General features: G+C 55.4%; 1 protein-coding gene across 1 annotated transcript; it reads left to right on the top strand.

Annotated features, from left to right (window-relative positions):
- The first annotated feature begins 11,509 nt into the window (after positions 1-11,509).
- On the top strand, positions 11,510-17,724 carry LOC124501740 (keratin, type II microfibrillar, component 7C). Its single transcript, XM_047066182.1, has 9 exons — positions 11,510-11,893; positions 13,181-13,389; positions 14,452-14,512; positions 14,643-14,738; positions 15,324-15,488; positions 15,753-15,878; positions 16,124-16,344; positions 17,025-17,056; positions 17,537-17,724. The coding sequence occupies exons 1-9, from the start codon at positions 11,510-11,512 to the stop codon at positions 17,722-17,724; spliced, it is 1,482 nt and encodes a 493-aa protein (XP_046922138.1).
- Positions 17,725-17,952: the final 228 nt, after the last annotated feature.

Raw genomic sequence — 17,952 nt, 5'->3', positions numbered from 1 at the left:
CTGAGTGTGCCAGAAGCTGAGAGAGCTCCTCCGTGGGGGGACAGGAGGACCGAGGAAAGCAAAGCAGAAACCGGATGGTCTGGAAGGGCCTGTCTCACACTGGGCCCTATTTGTTTCTTTTTTTCATTCAGCAAGGACTTATTGAGCACCTACTATGTGCCAGGCACCTTTCTATGAGCTGGGGATACCTCAGTGAATAAAATACACAAAGATGTATGTTTTCATGGGTTCCCATTCCAGGCGGAGAGATCGACAATAAACTTAGCAAGTGAATGGATTGTATATTTGATGGTGGTAAGTGTCCTAAGAAGAAACAGAACAGGAAAGGGGGACTCTACAGAAGTGAGAGAAAGATGGGGTCCAATTTTAACAGGCTGCCCTGCTCCCCATTGAGCACAGAGTTTGAGAAGCTGAGGGGACGAGCCAGTGCCAAGACCAGAGGTGGGAACAGGCCTGGTGCGAGCAAGGAGGCCAGTGTGCTTTGAGCAGAGACAGCGAGAGGGAGGCCCGGGCGTGGCAGGTTCGGGGGATATGGGGAGGGAGCTGGGGACCAGTGGGCATGTGGGTTCGGGCCTGCTCCTCACTCAGCCACGCGGCTTACCTGTGGGTGCCTGAGCTGCTTCTGGTCCCAGCACTGCGCGGGAAAAATAAAAGCAAAACTCACTTTGGTGTCTTTGGAATTGAAATTATGTGGCCCGCCTTCAAAGCGGGCCCCTCCAGAGTGTGCAGGAAGGCGTGGCAGAAAGCTTCCCACCGGTCGGGACCAGCAGCATCTCTGGTGACCCAACTACAAATGTCTGGCCTAATCTTGCTAATCTTGTGGCCGGCGTCACAGGGCACAAAGATAAGCACCTGGCACCTCTTTCTCCACATGGGCCTACGTTCTGAAGCAGGCAGAACTCCCAGGATTAGTAAATGTGTTCCTGTATTCCTGTATCGTAAAGGAAGCTCACTGTGTTAAAAAAAAAAAAAAAAAAATGCGTAATGGCTCCAGCGATGGGGGGGGGGGGGTGGGCGGGGGGGCGTGCACTGAGCAGGTGGGGAGGCAGTGCACTCTGATGGGGAAGAGTACTTTGTCACTGGGATGCCTGGGTGGCTCCATCGGTTAACCGTCCGACTTTGGCTCAGGTCATGATCTCGCGGTTCGTGAGTTCAAGTCCCATGTCGGGCTCTGTGCTAACAGCTCAGAGCCTGGAGCCTGCTTTGGATTCTGTGTCTCCCTCTCTCTCTCTGCCCCTCCCCTGCTCACGCTCTGTCTCTCTCTCTCTCAAAAATAAACAAACTTAAAAAAAAATTTTTTTAATAAAAAAATAAAAACAAAAGAACTGCTCCTGCTGGGTGATAACAAAAGCTAACTGATTTTTAGTCCATTTTATTGTTGTTTTTAAATTCTCTACCAAAAAAAAAAAAAACGCACCCCTATGGCCTCCAGCCAGGGTGGACCGGTCTCACGGCACCCCCACTCCATCCCATATATCACTGAATGTCTCAAATGCGGTAAGAGTTTATTCCTTGTTCACGGAACACTGCTGAGGGTGTAGATTTGTGGGTAGGGTGGCTTCCCCCAACATAGTTATTCAGAGACCAAGGTTCTCATAAACGTTTGTGATTCCCCACCTCGCCCAGCATATGTAGAGCGAGCCTGTGGGTGTAGGATGCTGGGTAAATCGCCAGAGGAAAACTGGGGATCTTCTATTATGGGCCCTGAAGGTACTACATACACGGTCTTTCCATTTTGTCTCCAGCTTAAGGACGCTTGGATTTCTTGCTGATATCACCAACATTATGAGAGTGCCCCCCCCTAAAAAAAATCCAGAAGGGAGGATCTCAACTTGAATCTTCTGCTATGTCCGCTCCTAAAGGAGAGTTGGTGATTCCTGGCCGGATTCTTCAGCTGGAACACCAGCAGGGTTGGGAGCGTGGGAAGCCCCTGAAAACCGAGAACGTGGCCGTGGATTGAGCCCTGTTCACAGCCTGCCCAGGCTGCCCTGCCTGGCATCCGTCTCCAGCAACAAGCCTTTCCCTAGCATCTGAATGTGTCTGAATGTGTCTGACAAGCGGATGTTCTGTGGTTTGGGGGATAGGGGAGCAGGGTGGCCCCTGAATACCCATCTACCCCCTCGTCTGCGAGTCCTTGGTCTTAGCACATCCACTGATCCATTCATTCAGCAGTTGCTTATCAAGTGTCTGGCGGTGATGTGTTGGGCTCGATGCTGGTGACCTCAAGCTGGGCAAAAGCCAGTCCTTGCCCAGTCCAGTGGCCCACAGCCTACTGGTCACAGTGGGAAGCCAAGCATCTATAGTACAGTGTGGTAACAGACATGGGCAAAGATACTGAGCTCCTTTTAAAGGAAACACCCCTGAACCAAGCCTTGAGTTGCCCAAAGCCAGGGGACAGTGTGTGCGAAAGTATGGAAGGACATTCAGCTGGCTGAGTGTGGCAGGAGGGCAGGGCGTCCCCTGCGGAGTGATGAGGGGGGCAGCAGGAGGGAGCTCAGGCAGGGCCCAGGAGCTGACGCTCACCCTGCCAGCGGCAGAGAATTTCAACTCTCGGTGGCAGGCGGGTTGGGCTGGACAGTGAGGAATGGGTAGGTGGGTGGGAGGAAGGTGACTGCATGTACAATGGGATCAACTAAGAAGGAGGGTGAAGAGCTGCTTGTGGGAACATGATAAGAGGCAGAAAATCCAGCTAGCAAGCTATCATGTGAACAAAATGAGAAATAACACGGCCTGAAAGAAGACCGCGTTGGAGGGAGTGCAGAGGACGTGGAAAGGACCACAAGGTATCAGAAGAGCGTGGCAGTTTATTGGATGTGGGAGAAGCAAAAAAAAAAAAAAAAAAAGACGGAATGGCAAAGAGCAAGTGACCTGCCCATCCCTGAGCCGCAGCACCCCCGTCAGCCCTGCAGCAAGACGCCCCGATCACAGCCCTGCCTGAGTGTGTGGAGAAAATCAGATGAGACGGCCACACAGTGCACTTAGCACAGCGGTCAGTCAGTGGTCACTCGTGCTGTCCTTTCCCCCTTGGGGACCCAAGCCAGTGTGTACTAGAAAATAGCACAGACAGGGGCGTCTGGGTCGCTCAGTCAGTGAAGAGTCCGACTTAGGCTCAGGTTGTGACCTCATGGTTTGTGGGTTCGAGCCCCGCGTCTGGCTCTGTGCTGACAGCCCAGAGCCTGGAGCCTGCTTCGGATTCTGTGTCTCCCTCTCTCTCTGCCCCTTCCCTACTCATGCTCTGTCTCTCTCTCTCTCTCTCAAAAATGAATAAACGTTAAAAAAAATTTTTTTTTAAGAAAATAGCACGTGGGGCACCTGGGTGGCTCAGTCGGTTGAGCGGCCGACTTCGGCCCAGGTCACGATCTCACACTCCGTGAGTTCGAGCCCCGCGTCGGGCTCTGTGCTGACCGCTCAGAGCCTGGAGCCTGTTTCAGATTCTGTGTCTCCCTCTCTCTCTGACCCTCCCCCCGTTCATGCTCTCTCTCTGTCTCAAAAATAAATAAACGTTAAAAAAAAATTAAAAAAAAAAAAGAAAATAGCACAGACAGTGGGATGTACCAGCATGAGGACAAACTATCCTGCACGTCACACTAGCTCCCGTGTGCAGGTCACATTAAACGTGGGTGTGAAATGTCACACTCAGTGAAACGCTACCCCAAGGAGCAGGGTCTCTGTTCGGCTGGCGGCTGTGAAAATGAAGCAGGACCTATCAAGGACACAGTGGCAGCCTCACAGCCAGGAGGCAGCCTTCCGGTTCCGTCTCCGCCTTGAGCTGGCGGTGGGGCCTGAGGACAGCCCCTTCCCCTCTCTCCGGGCCATTTCCCAGTAAAAGGAGGGGCTGAGCCATGGTCCCTATAACCCCAAACCGCTGAGTCAGCTTCACATCACGTCCGATGCACTTTACTGCAGCAGGAAAGTCGGTAACAGACTTTAGGAATATTTCCATACACACAGAAGTTTGGGGTCAAACTTCCAGTATTTGAAATTTTACTAAGAGGAACATCTCTTTCCCTCGCAATTCCAGACCAGCAGAAGGTCCTTGCCCGTGGGTCAGATCCCTGCTTCTAAGACGCTTCCAAGCTAAGTGCGAGAAGAGGACAGACAGCCCGATGCAGAGCAAGAGTGTGGGACAGGACGAGAAGGACAGGGACACAGTTACATCCCGGGCAGGTGGGAGATAGGAGCTGACGTCTGGGACGTGGGTCATCAGGAAAGCATGTGAATCACCAAGGAAGATGGTGGGGGACCTGGGGAGAAGAGCCTTAAGTCTCCTACACCTGATGGGGGAGGGAGACACACACAGTCTCTTCTGATTTCCAGGGTGAAGCGGCCGCTAAGAAGCTACGAGGCACATGTTCAGTAAATTAAGATATTCGGAGCCTTATTCTGAGAGGGATGGAGATCCAGTGGATTTCTCCTGTGGTCCCAGAACGGCAGCCGAGTCCCAACGCTGTGCACAAAAGGGCATTAGTCCCCCACGTTCTAAGAAGCTACACACGGACCCGGCCACCACCCCTCATGGTCACCAGCTTACCCGGTGGAGAGTGGAGACGGAAGGGTCGGGCCTTGTCAGCACCCAGTAGCATGGAAGGCAAGGTGTGGCCACAGGTCACAAGGCAGCACAGCGTCGGGGGACCTCACTGAAAGCCACCCTTGAGCAACAGGCATGTGGGGCCACCACCCACATGGCGGCCATGGAGCCTCCCACCCCCACCAGCTGTCACCGAGGCAGAGCCCTGTGTGACAGTACCTCCTGCGACACAACACATGTTTGGAAATCTCAAAAAAGAAGGAAGCCATGAAAAGACTGTGCCCCATGAACGGAGCCATTAGAGCCATAAGAGGCTGGCCGGGTGTGGGGGAGGGGCAGGTGGTTTAGGGAAGGGGAGAGAGAGGAGGTTGGAGCAGAGCTTAAAACTGAAATTGTGGGGGCGCCTGGGTGGCTCAGTCGGTTAAGCGTCCGACTTCAGCACAGGTCACGATCTCGCCGTCCGTGAGTTCGAGCCCTGCATCGGGCTCTGGGCTGATGGCTCAGAGCCTGGAGCCTGCTTCGGATTCTGTGTCTCCCTCTCTCTCTGCCCCTCCCCCGTTCATGCTCTGTCTCTCTCGGTCTCAAAAATAAATAAACGTTAAAAAAAATTTTAAAAAAAACTGAAATTGTGCCATGACTTTAAAATGTCTTAAATTCTGGAATAAGATGAGTCTCATCATAGGAAGCGGTTGCAGACTATGAAATCTAGCCAAGACGTCTGTTCTGGGAACCGTAGCTGTGTACTAAACCACCCCGAAACTCAGCAGCTTTAACAACCAACATTTGTTGGGGTGCCTGGGTGGCTCGGTCGGTTAAGCATCCGAACTTTGCCTCAGGTCATGATCTCACAGTTCGTGAGTTCAAGCCTTGCATCGGGCTCTGTGCCGACAGCTTGGAGCCTGGAGCCTGCTTTGGATTCTGTGTCTCCTTCTCTCTGTCTCTCCCCATTTCACACACACACACTCTCTCTCTCTCTCAAAATTTAAAAAAGTTTGTTTTACTCGTGCATCTGCAGCCTGGGCAGTGCTCGGCAGGGACAGCTCACTTTTCTGTCCCAGGGAGCTCCCGCACCCTCAGGCGGCACCTACAGACGCACGGTGTCCAGGGCAGCGGCCAGCTCTGCCCTCTGCTGCTCAGACCACACAAGAGGGAGAGCGACCGGTCACAGCCCCCTCGCTGCTTCTAGGGGGCCAGTGCTGGCCAAGACACTCCCAGGGGTGTCAGGGCTCCGGGGGCCCGAGACCCAGCCCTGTGAGGAGTGTTGAGGAAGAGGAGGCTGGTTTGAAGTGGGGGGAAGAGCGGAGGGCACACATGAGGCAGCTGAACCGGCAGGCCCTGAGTGAGGACAGGGTTGATGTCATGGGGTGCCCAAAGAGGACAATCAGTGGGCTGAAGTGACAGGGGGTTCAGCTTCGGGCCCTACTTAAAACCCACTCCCAGGGCTTTCCAACCTGCTCCATGGGACAGGGAAGCAGCTACCTGACTTGGGGCGGGGGGGGGAGGTGGGGGGAGGGCACAGTGGGACATCGCCCCCTGCAGGGTTCCCCTAGTCCAACAGCTCAGAAGCCTTGCCAAGAAGGAGGACTTTCAGGAGACAAACAGGAAGAAAACTTGGCCCAGAAACACTTATAATTAGCCCTTTCCTGTCTTCTCCCTGGAGCCCATCCAGCCGCATCACACCTGCATGACGTGCGGTCCATTTCACAAACCAAAACCCCGAGCTCTGAGGCTCAGAGAAGCCCACGGGGCTGTGTGAGTCACCCACCCCACTGCTGCAGAAGCGCCTTAGAAGAGACGCGTCTGGACTGCCAGGACTGCCACACGGTTCCACTAGAGGGCGCCCTACCCTGGCGGCAGAAGTCACCCAAAGCCCCTTTCCTCCGGGAAGCCTTCCCAGGTTAATGAGCACAAAGTGTGGGGCTTCCCCGGCTCTTCTTCCCTGCCTGGATTTTTCACGCTTCCAGCAGCTTCCCTGCAAGTACTCAGCACGCCATGGGTGCACCCTCCCTGGCGGCCCGCAGCCACCACCCCCGTGTGTTAACTTCCTAACAGATCTGTGTGCCAGGCTTCCCTCCCCCAGTTTATCCTATGCCTTGACAGTCTTAACTCGCTCAAAATCTGCTTCCAAGACACACGTGCCCGGGCACCAAAGGCCGAGCAGAAAGCATCTGACGGTTCCTCAGCCCAGTCCCCAGGCTGGCACAGCAAAGCCATCTCCTAGGCCCTCTCCCACTTTGTTTATCTTATCTTCAGTTGCGCTTTTGGACCTCTTGGGCAGAGGGGTAAGGCTGTGGCATGCTCCTGCTCTCGGCACGGCGTCCTTGCCGGCCCACAGAAGCCCCTCTCGGTTTTGTTCACCTCTTCCCTTCGTTCTGTACCCACCCCACACCCTCCGTCCCTCTCCACATCACAGGCAATGCGTGTGATGCCCTCACATACATGCTCACGACTGGAAAGGAAGCAGCAGCACATTCAGAGTGTGTCTGTTTGATCTACCGGAGCAGAATGGTTTTGACATGTTCTAACTCAACCCTGTGTGGTCTGTAAGTACGTCCACTTCTAACTGCCTTAATCTGCCTTTACCCGCTGTCCCCGTCACCGTCCAGTCTATCATCCAGCTTGGCCCAGCTTCCTTCTGCTGCACACAAGGCCACTGCTCCTCTCGTCTTATTATTTCTATAGTTTATCAGTTGATTTTGTTTGGTTTTCTTTCTTTTTTTTAATTTTTTTAATGTTTATTTATTTTTGAGAGACAGAGAGACAGAGACAGAACGCAAGCAGGGGAGGGGCAGAGAGAGAGGGAGACACAGAATCCGAAGCAGGCTCCAGGCTCCGAGCTGTCAGCACAGAGCCCGACGCGGGGCTCGAACCCACAAACCATGAGATCATGACCTGAGCCGAAGTCAGACGCTTAACCCACTGAGCCACCCAGGCGCCCCTTGTTTTCCCTGTAGCTGTGCAAACAATGCCAGTTCTCCTCTCATGCTGACACATATTTACTTTCTTGGCCAGGAACTCCAGTACGTTAAGCACGGCCTTGAGAGTAGGCATTCTTGCCCTGCCCCCAGTCTTACGGGAGTGTGCCTGAAGTTCATCCTTCAGCGTGACACCCTCCAAGCTCTCCCCGTATTCATCCGCTGCCCTGACCTTTCCCATAGCCTCCTTGGTTGCACCAGCTCACGGAGAGCTCCTCCCTGGGCCGCTGAGACAAGACACACTCTGTCAATCGACCATCCTTCGTGCACTGACCCGAAAAACTACTCTAAGTACTGTCCATGTAACTTGTGCCTGCTTACAAACCTACCTGACCAAGCAGTCAGCTCCTTAGGACAGGGATGTATATTAAACTCCTCTTTCTACCCTCAGGTACGTAGTACGTGTTTAATAAACACCTGTGGAGCACATAAGGGTGCCACGCTTCGTCAGCTCCAGCTCACGGGCCGGTGTGTTGTGAGTTCAAGGCCAGAAGACAAAACTGGAGGCAGCGAGGTCGGAGAACCAAGGCACAGGAGATCCCCCACGCCGGGTAGGAGGCGGGTGCACGCTCAGCCCCAGTGTCCCGTGTGCCGTCACACGCACCACTTCGTTGCGACTTCACAAGGCCCGGGAGGTCCATATTCCTAAAGAAATTGGCGGCTACGTGCATGAAGATATACCTTACACGTGTTCATCACAGTGTTGTTTATCAAAACTCCATTAAGGGGAGGGGCGCCTGGGTGGCTCAGTCGGTGGAGCGCCCGACTTCGGCTCAGGTCATGATCTCACAGTCTGTGGGTTCGAGCCCCGCATCAGGCTCACTGCTGCCAGCACGGAGCCTGCTTCAGATCCTCTGTCCCCCTCGCTCTCTGCCCCTCCCTTGCTCATGTTCCCCCACTCTCTCTCTCTCTCAAAAATAAATAAAACATTTTTTTTTAAAAATCCATTAAGAAGATACAAAAATGAAAAGGCCCACTGATATGAAGGCAACAAGAAATGCCAACAGAACCAGTGGGCCAGACAGGCAGGTGACCGCCAGAAAACCCCAGTTATAAATAAGGACAAGCGGTTCTTACAATCCCAGGGAGGGAGGGAGGCCGGAATCAAAGGTCCAGAAGGACAGGGCAAGCAGTCACTCCGGGCAGCAGGGACAAGTCAGCCCCCAGGCCGACCCAGGCCAGCTGTGTGGGGAGCAGGCTCAGGGCACAGGCCTGGGTGACCCAACCAGCCTGGGGCTCGACCAGAGCCTTTATAGCCCACGGTTAGGGCCTGGAGCCCAGGTGGACGGAAGCAACCTGCTGGGCTGCTGTCCCTTTGTCGGCTTCCTGTCTAAGTCTGTTTTCAAGGGCTCACCCAGTTCGCAATTCTCTTTGTTCTCAGCCATTTACAAATAGGTGCTCTGATTAAAGCTTTCTGATGTGGCCGTGACTGCCTTGTAAAGCTGTTGGGCTGTTTTCTGCTTACCAAGAATGGTACTTCACAGCCGGTATAGACTATGCCTTGCAAGGGCCTGCTTAACCAAGACCAGTCACCTTGTTAGTATGGGGTGAAGGTGCGGGTGGCGCCTCCCACCTCCAGGCACCCATTTAATCCCTCCCAGCCGGGCATGGATCTCCGTTCATATTTTACCAGTAAGGAAACCGGGGAACCATTACTTGCCCGGGGTCACAAAGCTAGTCAGAGGTAGAGCCGGGCTTCAAACCATGCCTTTCTATCTCCAGAGTCCACACTGCCATCATCTCCAGTCAGGACAGGGGTCTGGGCTCACTCATGGCTCCCCCAGCCCAAGGAAGTGGGTGTGTCTACACAGAGACCCTCAGTGAAGCGTGCAACTCGACACCAGCCCAGTGGGTTGTAACAGATGGCATGGGTCAGAGCGCAGAGGTGCAATCACCAGCACGGCAACAGAGAGTGCTTCCTGCGAGATTCAGCGCCTTGCCTCCCTCAGCGTTTTACCAAGAATTAAATCCCATGTAATCCTTGGGCATTTGAGACAAGAGGAGCGAAAGAGCTGGTCCTTCCTCGGATGTCTGGTAGATGTGTAACCCAGCCAACACTCAGCATGAAAGTACCCACCGGCCACGCCTCCCACAGAAGCGCTCCAAAATCCCACCACCGGCCACTCAGCTCCTCCCCAGGCCTTGCCTTCTTGGGTGTCTCTCACCCCAGAAGCCCCTACCCCACAGCCCATACCCGCAGAGCTCCCACTCCACACGCGAGAGTCTACGAAAATTTTTCCATAGGGCCCAAGAGGAGGGGCTGGAAGTAGGATACGTTAAGATGTTACCCTGCCCCTGACAGATTTCCATAGCACCATCACCTGCCTTCCCAGAAAAGACGGGCCTTCCTTTACCCTGGGACATAAGTGACCCACCTGCCCTGAGAGGACTAAGGAGGGCAATAGGTGAGGCCCTTTTGCATAGAGGGCTATTTTTAGCCCAGCCTGGGTCAGCATGTGCTTGTGGCTGGTCGGTAAACAGGTCCATCAAAGGAGCCATGCTCAAGTACAAAGGCAGTCAAGAATCTTGCTCTTGGAAGGGTTTATGAGCTCAGATCCACAGGTTTGAGGAACCTCCTGGCTTGGTCCCACTGTCCACCCACCAAAGCCATCAGTGGTCCTAGCCCAAAGCGTTGAGGGGGAAAATCATGAGAAATTGGCCATTGGGACGGCCACATGAGCCCCTCACTTCCTCTCATGGGGTGAGTCCTCGGAGGAGAGGAAGTGATGCCATTTCAGGACGCTGGCGACCTCCCTCCCCCCATCTCCAGCACCTTTCATCCTTCCTGGTGGGGGCTTACCCACCAGTATTCATCATTCAGCTTCCCTGCTGACAACCTAAAGCGTCCCCAGAGCCCCGTATCAGATCCCAACTCAGTCTAAGCATCTCAGGACCTTCTCTCCACCTTTGGCTTCTCCTCCTCCCCCACTGGCCAACTGTTGCCACCCCTGTGCGCACGCCGCCCTCTCCCACCTCCAAATACCTCAGGCCTCTGCTGGATTCCCAGGACCTAGCAGGTGCACGGTTGGCACACATAAGAATTTTCTGAATGAATGAGAGAGTGCATGATTACACAGTCTAGCCTCCAAATCTGAGCCAGACTCCTTTCTCATCTCCTCCCAACCCTGCCCCCACCGCACCCCAGTCCTGCTTCAACCCACCTCCAAGTGGTCTTCCCTGATCAATCTCTATAGCTCTGGGTAATTCTACACTCCTACTCCTGCCCCCTAATCCCCCAGCAACAAGACCCAGAACTCCGAAGAACAGCCCCGGTTCTCTCGTGAACTCTCTGACTCAGTTTCTCCCATGTCCCAGCTGGTGTCTGGTGGCCCATCTTCCTGGGAATACCCAAAGTGCAGAGACCACGCTCCCTCCCAAACCTGTACCCCCACTGCCCTCCCTGACTAGGCTCTGGGTAGGAACAGGTCGGGAGAGACTGATATTGACAGTGGAGAAAGGGACACGCTTTGGAGAGACAGAAGAACGCAAAGGAGCCTCCTAGAACAAGAAGTTGTTTGGGACACAGCCCGCTCCTTGGAGCAGGCTAGCCATCCACCCTGAGGCCAGGTCATAGGTCCGAGGCCCATAGCCCAGCGATGACCCTTCCAGAAACGAGAGCAGGCTCCACCCCAGGTCCCTGCACCCATTCCCCGTAGTCAGAGCGTCGAGTCCAACTGATGCTTCCAGGACCCCTTCCCTTTCTCCGCTTCCAGTAGCAATGGGAGGGGGAGAGGCCATGAGGAAGCTTGTTAATAGCTTTGAAGATGAAACAGGCCTGTGGCTGTGGATTGTTGACACAGCTACACTGAAGAGGCAAGCCTGGTTGGCTCTTAAGAGGCCGGGGTGATGCCAAGCCAATAAAACGCAGCTATTGTCTCTTTGCTGCCCCTTTTAATGCCAGCTGCCCCTGGCGCATAAAAGGGCCTGCCACAGCCCAGGGAGCACAAGCCTTTGGCTCTGTCCTCTGCCAGCTTCTCCACTGCTCCCACACCTTCCTATCTCCAACATGACCTGTGGCTTCAGCTCCGTGGGCTGCGGATTCGGTCCCAGGAACTTCAGCTGCATGTCGGCCTGCGGGCCCCGGCCCGGCCGCTGCTGCATCACCGCCGCCCCCTACCGCGGCGTCTCCTGCTACCGCGGCCTCACCGGCGGCTTCGGAAGCCACAGCGTCTGCGGCGGCTTCCGCGCCGGCTCCTGCGGACGCACCTTCGGCTACCGCTCCGGCGGCGTGTGCGGGCCCAGCCCGCCCTGCATCACCACCGTGTCGGTCAACGAGAGCCTCCTCACGCCCCTCAACCTGGAGATCGACCCCAATGCGCAGTGCGTGAAGCACGAGGAGAAGGAGCAGATCAAGTGTCTCAACAGCAGGTTCGCTGCCTTCATCGACAAGGTGGGTGTCCTTGATCACACCGTCCCTGAACCCGAACCATGGTCAGGACTCCAGCGGGGCACTGAGGAGGGAGTCCGAGGCAGGCCTTTGCCCAGAGAAATCCCCAGCCAAGTCCAAAAGGGGAAGCAGTCACACCCCTAGGACACAGACAGAAAGACTAGATAAACCAGAGTGGTTTATCCAAGCCTTGGGGCTCAGGATACAGGGGTGAACAACAATCCCCACTCTGTGGGCCTTATAGGGGGGCAAGCAGTATATGGTCTGGACGCAGTTGAACCCATCAGCAGATGTCAGTGTTCGGCTCAAGTCTGCAGCCATCTTCCCCATGAGGGGACGAGGGAGAACTCTCCAACTAGAAAGCAGTTCTGGGGCTGGGGAGGGCTCTCCGGAGCCAGGCTGGAAAGAAGTCACTCTACAGAGATGCTCACCAGGAAGCACCCAAAAAGTCTGGAACTGCTACCAACACGAAACACCAAGGACAGTACCGGAAAGGACTTAGCAGGGTTGTAGCAGTCTCGAGACAAAGGGATCTGAATGAGGAAATGGACCGGCCGGGCCAGCCTCATGGCAGGGAGATGGAGGTGAAATTTACCCGAGGCCCAATAGTCTGATTATTCTAGAGAGAGAAGAGCCCTCTGTGGGGCAGAGTTTTGAGTCTTTCCTCTGCCATTGTGAGGTCTCAGGCAGTCAGGTAACATCCCTGGGCCTTCAGTTCTGCACCTGTAAAACGGGAGGGTTGGAGTACAGAGCAGGCCTGCCCTCAAATCCCGGGTGACTATCATTCTAATGGCCTTGTTGTTGTAAGGTTTCAATGATTGGCACATACTTTATTTTTCAACTTCTGCAGGCAGCCTTTCTAAAAACGCCAGCCTGACCATCTGCATGCCGACAACCACAGCTGCCCTGTGTAGTAGCTGTCCGGCCTGCAGGTGCCCAGGCTCACTAAGCCCTTTAGTGAAGTGAGCATTAGCCTCCCACTCCGCAAAGAGGTTAGCTGCTGGGTCCGAGGACACGTGACTAACAAGCAGCCGCAGAGTCTGGGCTCGGCATAGTTTAGCACATTCCGTGGCAGCCCGTGATGGCCCAGGAAAGACAGAAGCGGGCTCTCCGGAAGGACTTCCAGACGAGCTGATGAAGCCCTGGTGTGGTTTTGACATTACACCGGCCGGGGAGGACTCTGGGTCTGAGAGTTGGGGGCCTGCAGGTCCTGGTGCTGGGATCCCCGCCTCTTGCCCCCCACCCCCATCCTGTAAGAAGAAATTCTCAGGCTCTGCCTCTGGGCGGCAGGTGCGCTTCCTGGAGCAGCAGAACAAGCTTCTGGAGACCAAGTGGCAGTTCTACCAGAACCGCAAGTGCTGCGAGAGCAACCTGGAGCCCCTGTTCGAGGGCTACATCGAGACGCTGAGGCGGGAGGCCGAGTGCGTGGAGGCCGACAGCGGGAGGCTGGCCTCGGAGCTCAACCACGTGCAGGAGGTGCTGGAGGGCTACAAGAAGAAGTGAGTGCTGGAAGGTGCTGGCTCAGGAAAGGGCTTGAAGGAAGCTCCCAGCGCAGGGAGCAGTGTCTGGGTCTGTGGCTGGGACTCTGCCTGAGGATGGGGAAGAATCTGTACTCTGTCCTTCCTGGAGGCACATGGGGCCCGCGGGTGGGTCCTGGCCCGCTGGGAGATGGAGTTCACCTGGCCTTCCCATCTGCAGGTCAGGGAAGTGATATTTTCTCCCTTTCTCCATCCACCAGACACTTCTCTTATGACCCCAGAAAAATTAACACTCCCGGTGCCTTTGAATCTAGCCTTCAAGGTCCCGGACGTTGCTTCTCAAGTTTATTCCTTGACTCAACCAGCATTTTCTGAGTGCCTACCAGGTGCCAGGCAGACACTGAGAAGGGTGCAGGCAATCCAGGGGCAAGGCGTGGACACAGTGCCTGTCCTCGTGGGGCCTGCAGTCTGCTGGGAAGCAGGTCTGATCCGGTCACGGCACAGGCCATCTGTCATAAAGTGTGACACAGGATACGGAGGGTGCACACTGGGTGCTATAGGATGCTGGTTTCCAAGGGTGGCTAGTAGCACTCTCAGCCATGAACTTGCCAGACCGCCACACTCCCTGCCTCTGGCTCGGAGCTGGCCTTGCCCACAGAGCAGGAGGAAGTGGCAGGCTTGACTGGTACTGGCTGAGCCCAGGAGGGGGAATGACTGAGAGGGGTTCCCATTATCTATAGCAAAGCCAGGGGCAGAAGAAAGGAAAATGGAGCCCTGGGTGAAAAAAATACTCCCCCACCCTCTGCACACACACTCATGCACGTGCGCACACACCAGGCTTCCAGATCCTGCCCTCCCCCCCCCCATCCCCACCGAAAAGATCAGAGGTGATGTGAGCATGGGCACTTCAGTTCTCCAGTGTATCTCAGCAGGCCTGGACAGGCAGCCTGACTTCTTCTTGGTCCTGCTCCATGTCTTCTGGAGGCGGAGGGACGAGCAGGGAGAGGGTCTAGGAATCAGACGTGCTTCATGGCCAAGTTGAGAGCTGCTCAGGCAGCGTCCTGTTCTTCCCTCCCACCTCAGGTATGAAGAAGAGGTAGCACTTCGGGCCACAGCGGAGAACGAGTTTGTGGCTCTAAAGAAGGTGAGTGTCAGAAGCCCAGCCCCACCCTGAGTCCCTGGCTGCCCCATCCTCACTGCCCCGCCACATTGCCGCCAAGCCCTCAGAACGCCCTGAGGACAGCTGGCCTCACAGCCCCTTGAACCCCACACAGGAGGTGGACTGCGCTTACCTCCGCAAGTCAGACCTGGAGGCCAACTCGGAGGCCCTGATCCAGGAGATCGACTTCCTGAGACGCCTGTACGAGGAGGTGAGGGAGCTCTCAGCCGTGGTGGGCATGCCCAACCCCCTGCCCAGCCCCCCAGAGGCCTGCTGACTTGGAAACCCAGGCTTGAGGCTGGAAGGTTGCAGGGAAGCAAGGAGAGGGAAGAAGGGAGGCAGAGGAATGGAGAAAAAAAGGGGACGGGATTAGTAAGGGGCAAGAGAGGGCAATCCCCAGGCCAGCCCACACAAAGCATCCCACAGCCTCAAGCTGTTTTCTCTGGCAACCAATAGCCTTCTTTTATAGACTTGGCCCAGCAGAATGTGAATGGGGCCTGACACAGGGTCTGGGCCCTGGGAAGCATCCACAGCATTCTGGCAGAGCGGGAAGCAGCCCAGGCTCACAGGGGCCTAAATGTCCCTGAAGCAAGCATTTGAAAAGTGGTTGCATCTTCCTCTAAAAGGAATTTCCTAACTGCACATAAAGTCCTACAATTTCATCAGAGGATTATCAGCTCCGCATAGGAGACTTTGGCTCCAAATAGGTCAAAGAAAGTACAGGCATCAGCATCAGCGAGTGACAAAAGGCACAGATAACTTGCTTCTGCTTCTTCCCCCACTCCTCCCCCCGCAGGAGATCCGCGTTCTCCATGCCCACATCTCAGACACCTCGGTCATCGTCAAGATGGACAACAGCCGGGACCTGAACATGGACTGCATTGTGGCCGAGATCAAGGCTCAGTACGACGACATCGCCAGCCGCAGCCGGGCTGAGGCCGAGTCCTGGTACCGCAGCAAGGTGAGGGGCACAGGACACCTGTTCTTAGACATGGCAGCACGAGGGAAGCCCGGTATACACTTAACAAGGCCTCTTCTGTATGGGGTTTCTGATCCCTAGGGATGGTGACAGAAGGGCAGAGAGCTCTTAGGTTATAGTTATTGGGCAGGGCTGCCATGTATAGTTGCACAGGCTGAGCACTGTACAACCTCCCAACCATCTGTGGTGTCTGAATGGGTGGGAACCTCCATCCTGAGCCTCAGGAGCACCTCTGCTTCCCCCCAGTGCGAGGAGATGAAGGCCACGGTGATCCGGCACGGGGAGACCCTGCGCCGCACCAAGGAGGAGATCAACGAGCTGAACCGCATGATCCAGAGGCTGACCGCCGAGGTCGAGAATGCCAAGTGTCAGGTACGGGTCGCCTGGGGCCTCCCCAGGGCCACACAGGCAGTGTGTGCCCCGACTGGCTCTCACCATTCATGATCCAGCCCATTTGCATGACTCATGTCCCTGGAGTCAGGGGGACTCCGTTAATGAAGGGGAGAGGCCTGTTCTTGGGGTGTCCCCAGCTGCGGGAGGGGAGAGACTGGACACATGAGGGAAATGGACCGAGACACCCAGGACCATAACCCACTTTGTTCTCTCCGGGGCCCCAGAACACCAAGCTGGAGACCGCGGTGACCCAGTCTGAGCAGCAGGGTGAGGCGGCCCTGAGCGACGCCCGCTGCAAGCTGGCCGAGCTGGAGGCCGCCCTGCAGAAGGCCAAGCAGGACATGGCCTGCCTGGTGAAGGAGTACCAGGAGGTGATGAACTCCAAGCTGGGCCTGGACATTGAGATCGCCACCTACAGGCGGCTGCTGGAGGGCGAGGAGCAGAGGTGAGGCCCAACCCAGCTGCCCCAGGAATTACACTTGCCTAGATCTGCCCACCTTTGATTCCTCCGTATCCCAGTCTCTGTCCCAAGAACTGACCCCAAGCTAGACTCTGGGGTCTTGGAATCCCAGGTTTCAAAGGACTGGATCTTGGACATAGCATCCAGAGAGAAAAATGAAGGTCAAGTGTCACTGTGAGGTCTAGAGTCCCAGAGAACCCAGGTCCAGAACCAAGATACCCACTCTCTCAGTTTAGAACATCCTCAAATTTTTCCATCCTCAAGTCTTTCAAGATCCACTCACTGCCTGGTTTCTAGGAGGTTACCTTGCCCAAGGGTGGAGTTGCAGGCCAAAGTGTGACACTGGCCTCATGCGACTGCCCAAGAGAACCTTCCCTTTCCTAAAGCTGGACCCATCCAAGTATGCCATGTATGGTTGTACAGGCTATGCACTGCACAAAGGCAGCCACCTGAAGAGCAAATAAGAGCTGAAATCCAGCCCATGCTCTGCTTGCCAAATAGTGTGGCCTGGCATTGCTGAAACTGCTAGAAAGATACTTTTTAAAAGGTATACAAGGGCATAAATATAGACCAAAAATAGACCTGAGATGATCCCTTCCAGCCTAGAGGAAATTTGAGGATCTCATCCTGACTTTTCTTTCCTTTCTTACCTTTTCTCCACTCAGGCTGTGTGAAGGTGTTGGAGCTGTGAATGTCTGTAAGTATCTTGAGCCCTGAAAAGGAAAATTTCCTGTTGGCAACAAGAATTCTCTGGCTATGAGCGTGTAGAAACACTGCGGGGAGCGTTTCCATTAATTCCCTCAGTAAATGGTAGTAGGTTGGTCATGCAGCAGGAGCGGCTAAGGTTAGCCTGCAGGAAGAACTGGCCAGCATACATGGGGTAGGGGAATAACAGGTCACTGCAGAACGGAACCTGAGATGTCACTCAATACAACCGCCACCTTGTATAGGTGAGGAAGCCGAGGACCAGAAAAAGGAAGGGACTTGCCCAAGGTCGCAAAGCAGAACGAGTCTCAGAACCCCGGGCTCCTGGCTCTCTGACGAAGGTTCCTTCCATGCAGCCGAAGGCCCTTTGTGTCCTTCCCTTGAGGGTTAGGCAGATCAGAGAGGCCGAAGGAAGGTGGCCACATGGGGTGGCCACCAGCAAGACCTCCCGACTGTGCCCTTGTGTCCACAGGCGTCAGCAGCTCCCGGGGCGGGGTCGTCTGCGGGGACCTCTGCGTGTCCGGCTCCCGGCCTGTGACCGGCAGCGCGTGCAACGCCCCCTGCAGCGGGAACCTGGCGGTGAGCACCGGAATGTGCGCGCCCTGCGGCCAGCTCAACACCACCTGTGGAGGGGGTTCCTGCGGGCTGGGGAGGTGTTAGGCAGCCCCAAGAGAGAGCCAGAGAAGCCCGTCCTGCCTGCCAGATGTGCCCCTGCCTCCACCTCCAGCTGAGAACAGCGGTGCCTCGGTAGCTCTTCCCCTCGTGTTCTGAGAATACACCATGTGGCTCTTTCCCATCAGCCACTCCTCTGCTCGTCTTGTCCTACTGGAGGGGGCTGCTGCCTGGGAATGGACCCTTCCCTTCCGCTGTGTTGGCCTCTGGCCCCTC

Source organism: Lynx rufus, unplaced genomic scaffold, assembly GCF_022079265.1.
Source record: "Lynx rufus isolate CCGP_SWC_20201006 ecotype Redwood Valley unplaced genomic scaffold, mLynRuf1.p SCAF_7, whole genome shotgun sequence".
Lineage (NCBI taxonomy): Eukaryota > Metazoa > Chordata > Mammalia > Carnivora > Felidae > Lynx > Lynx rufus.
This window is presented reverse-complemented; position numbering and strand designations above follow the sequence as displayed.

What these genes read in the sequence shown, in the direction of transcription:
- LOC124501740 (XM_047066182.1), top strand. Translation starts at nt 11,510, where the DNA reads ATGACCTGTGGCTTCAGCTCCGTGGGCTGCGGATTCGGTCCCAGGAAC. An exon ending in TGAGACGCCTGTACGAGGAG is followed by an intron (nt 14,739 to 15,323) that starts GTGAGGGAGCTC and finishes CTCCCCCCGCAG; the next exon opens with GAGATCCGCGTTCTCCATGC. An exon ending in AGTCCTGGTACCGCAGCAAG is followed by an intron (nt 15,489 to 15,752) that starts GTGAGGGGCACA and finishes GCTTCCCCCCAG; the next exon opens with TGCGAGGAGATGAAGGCCAC.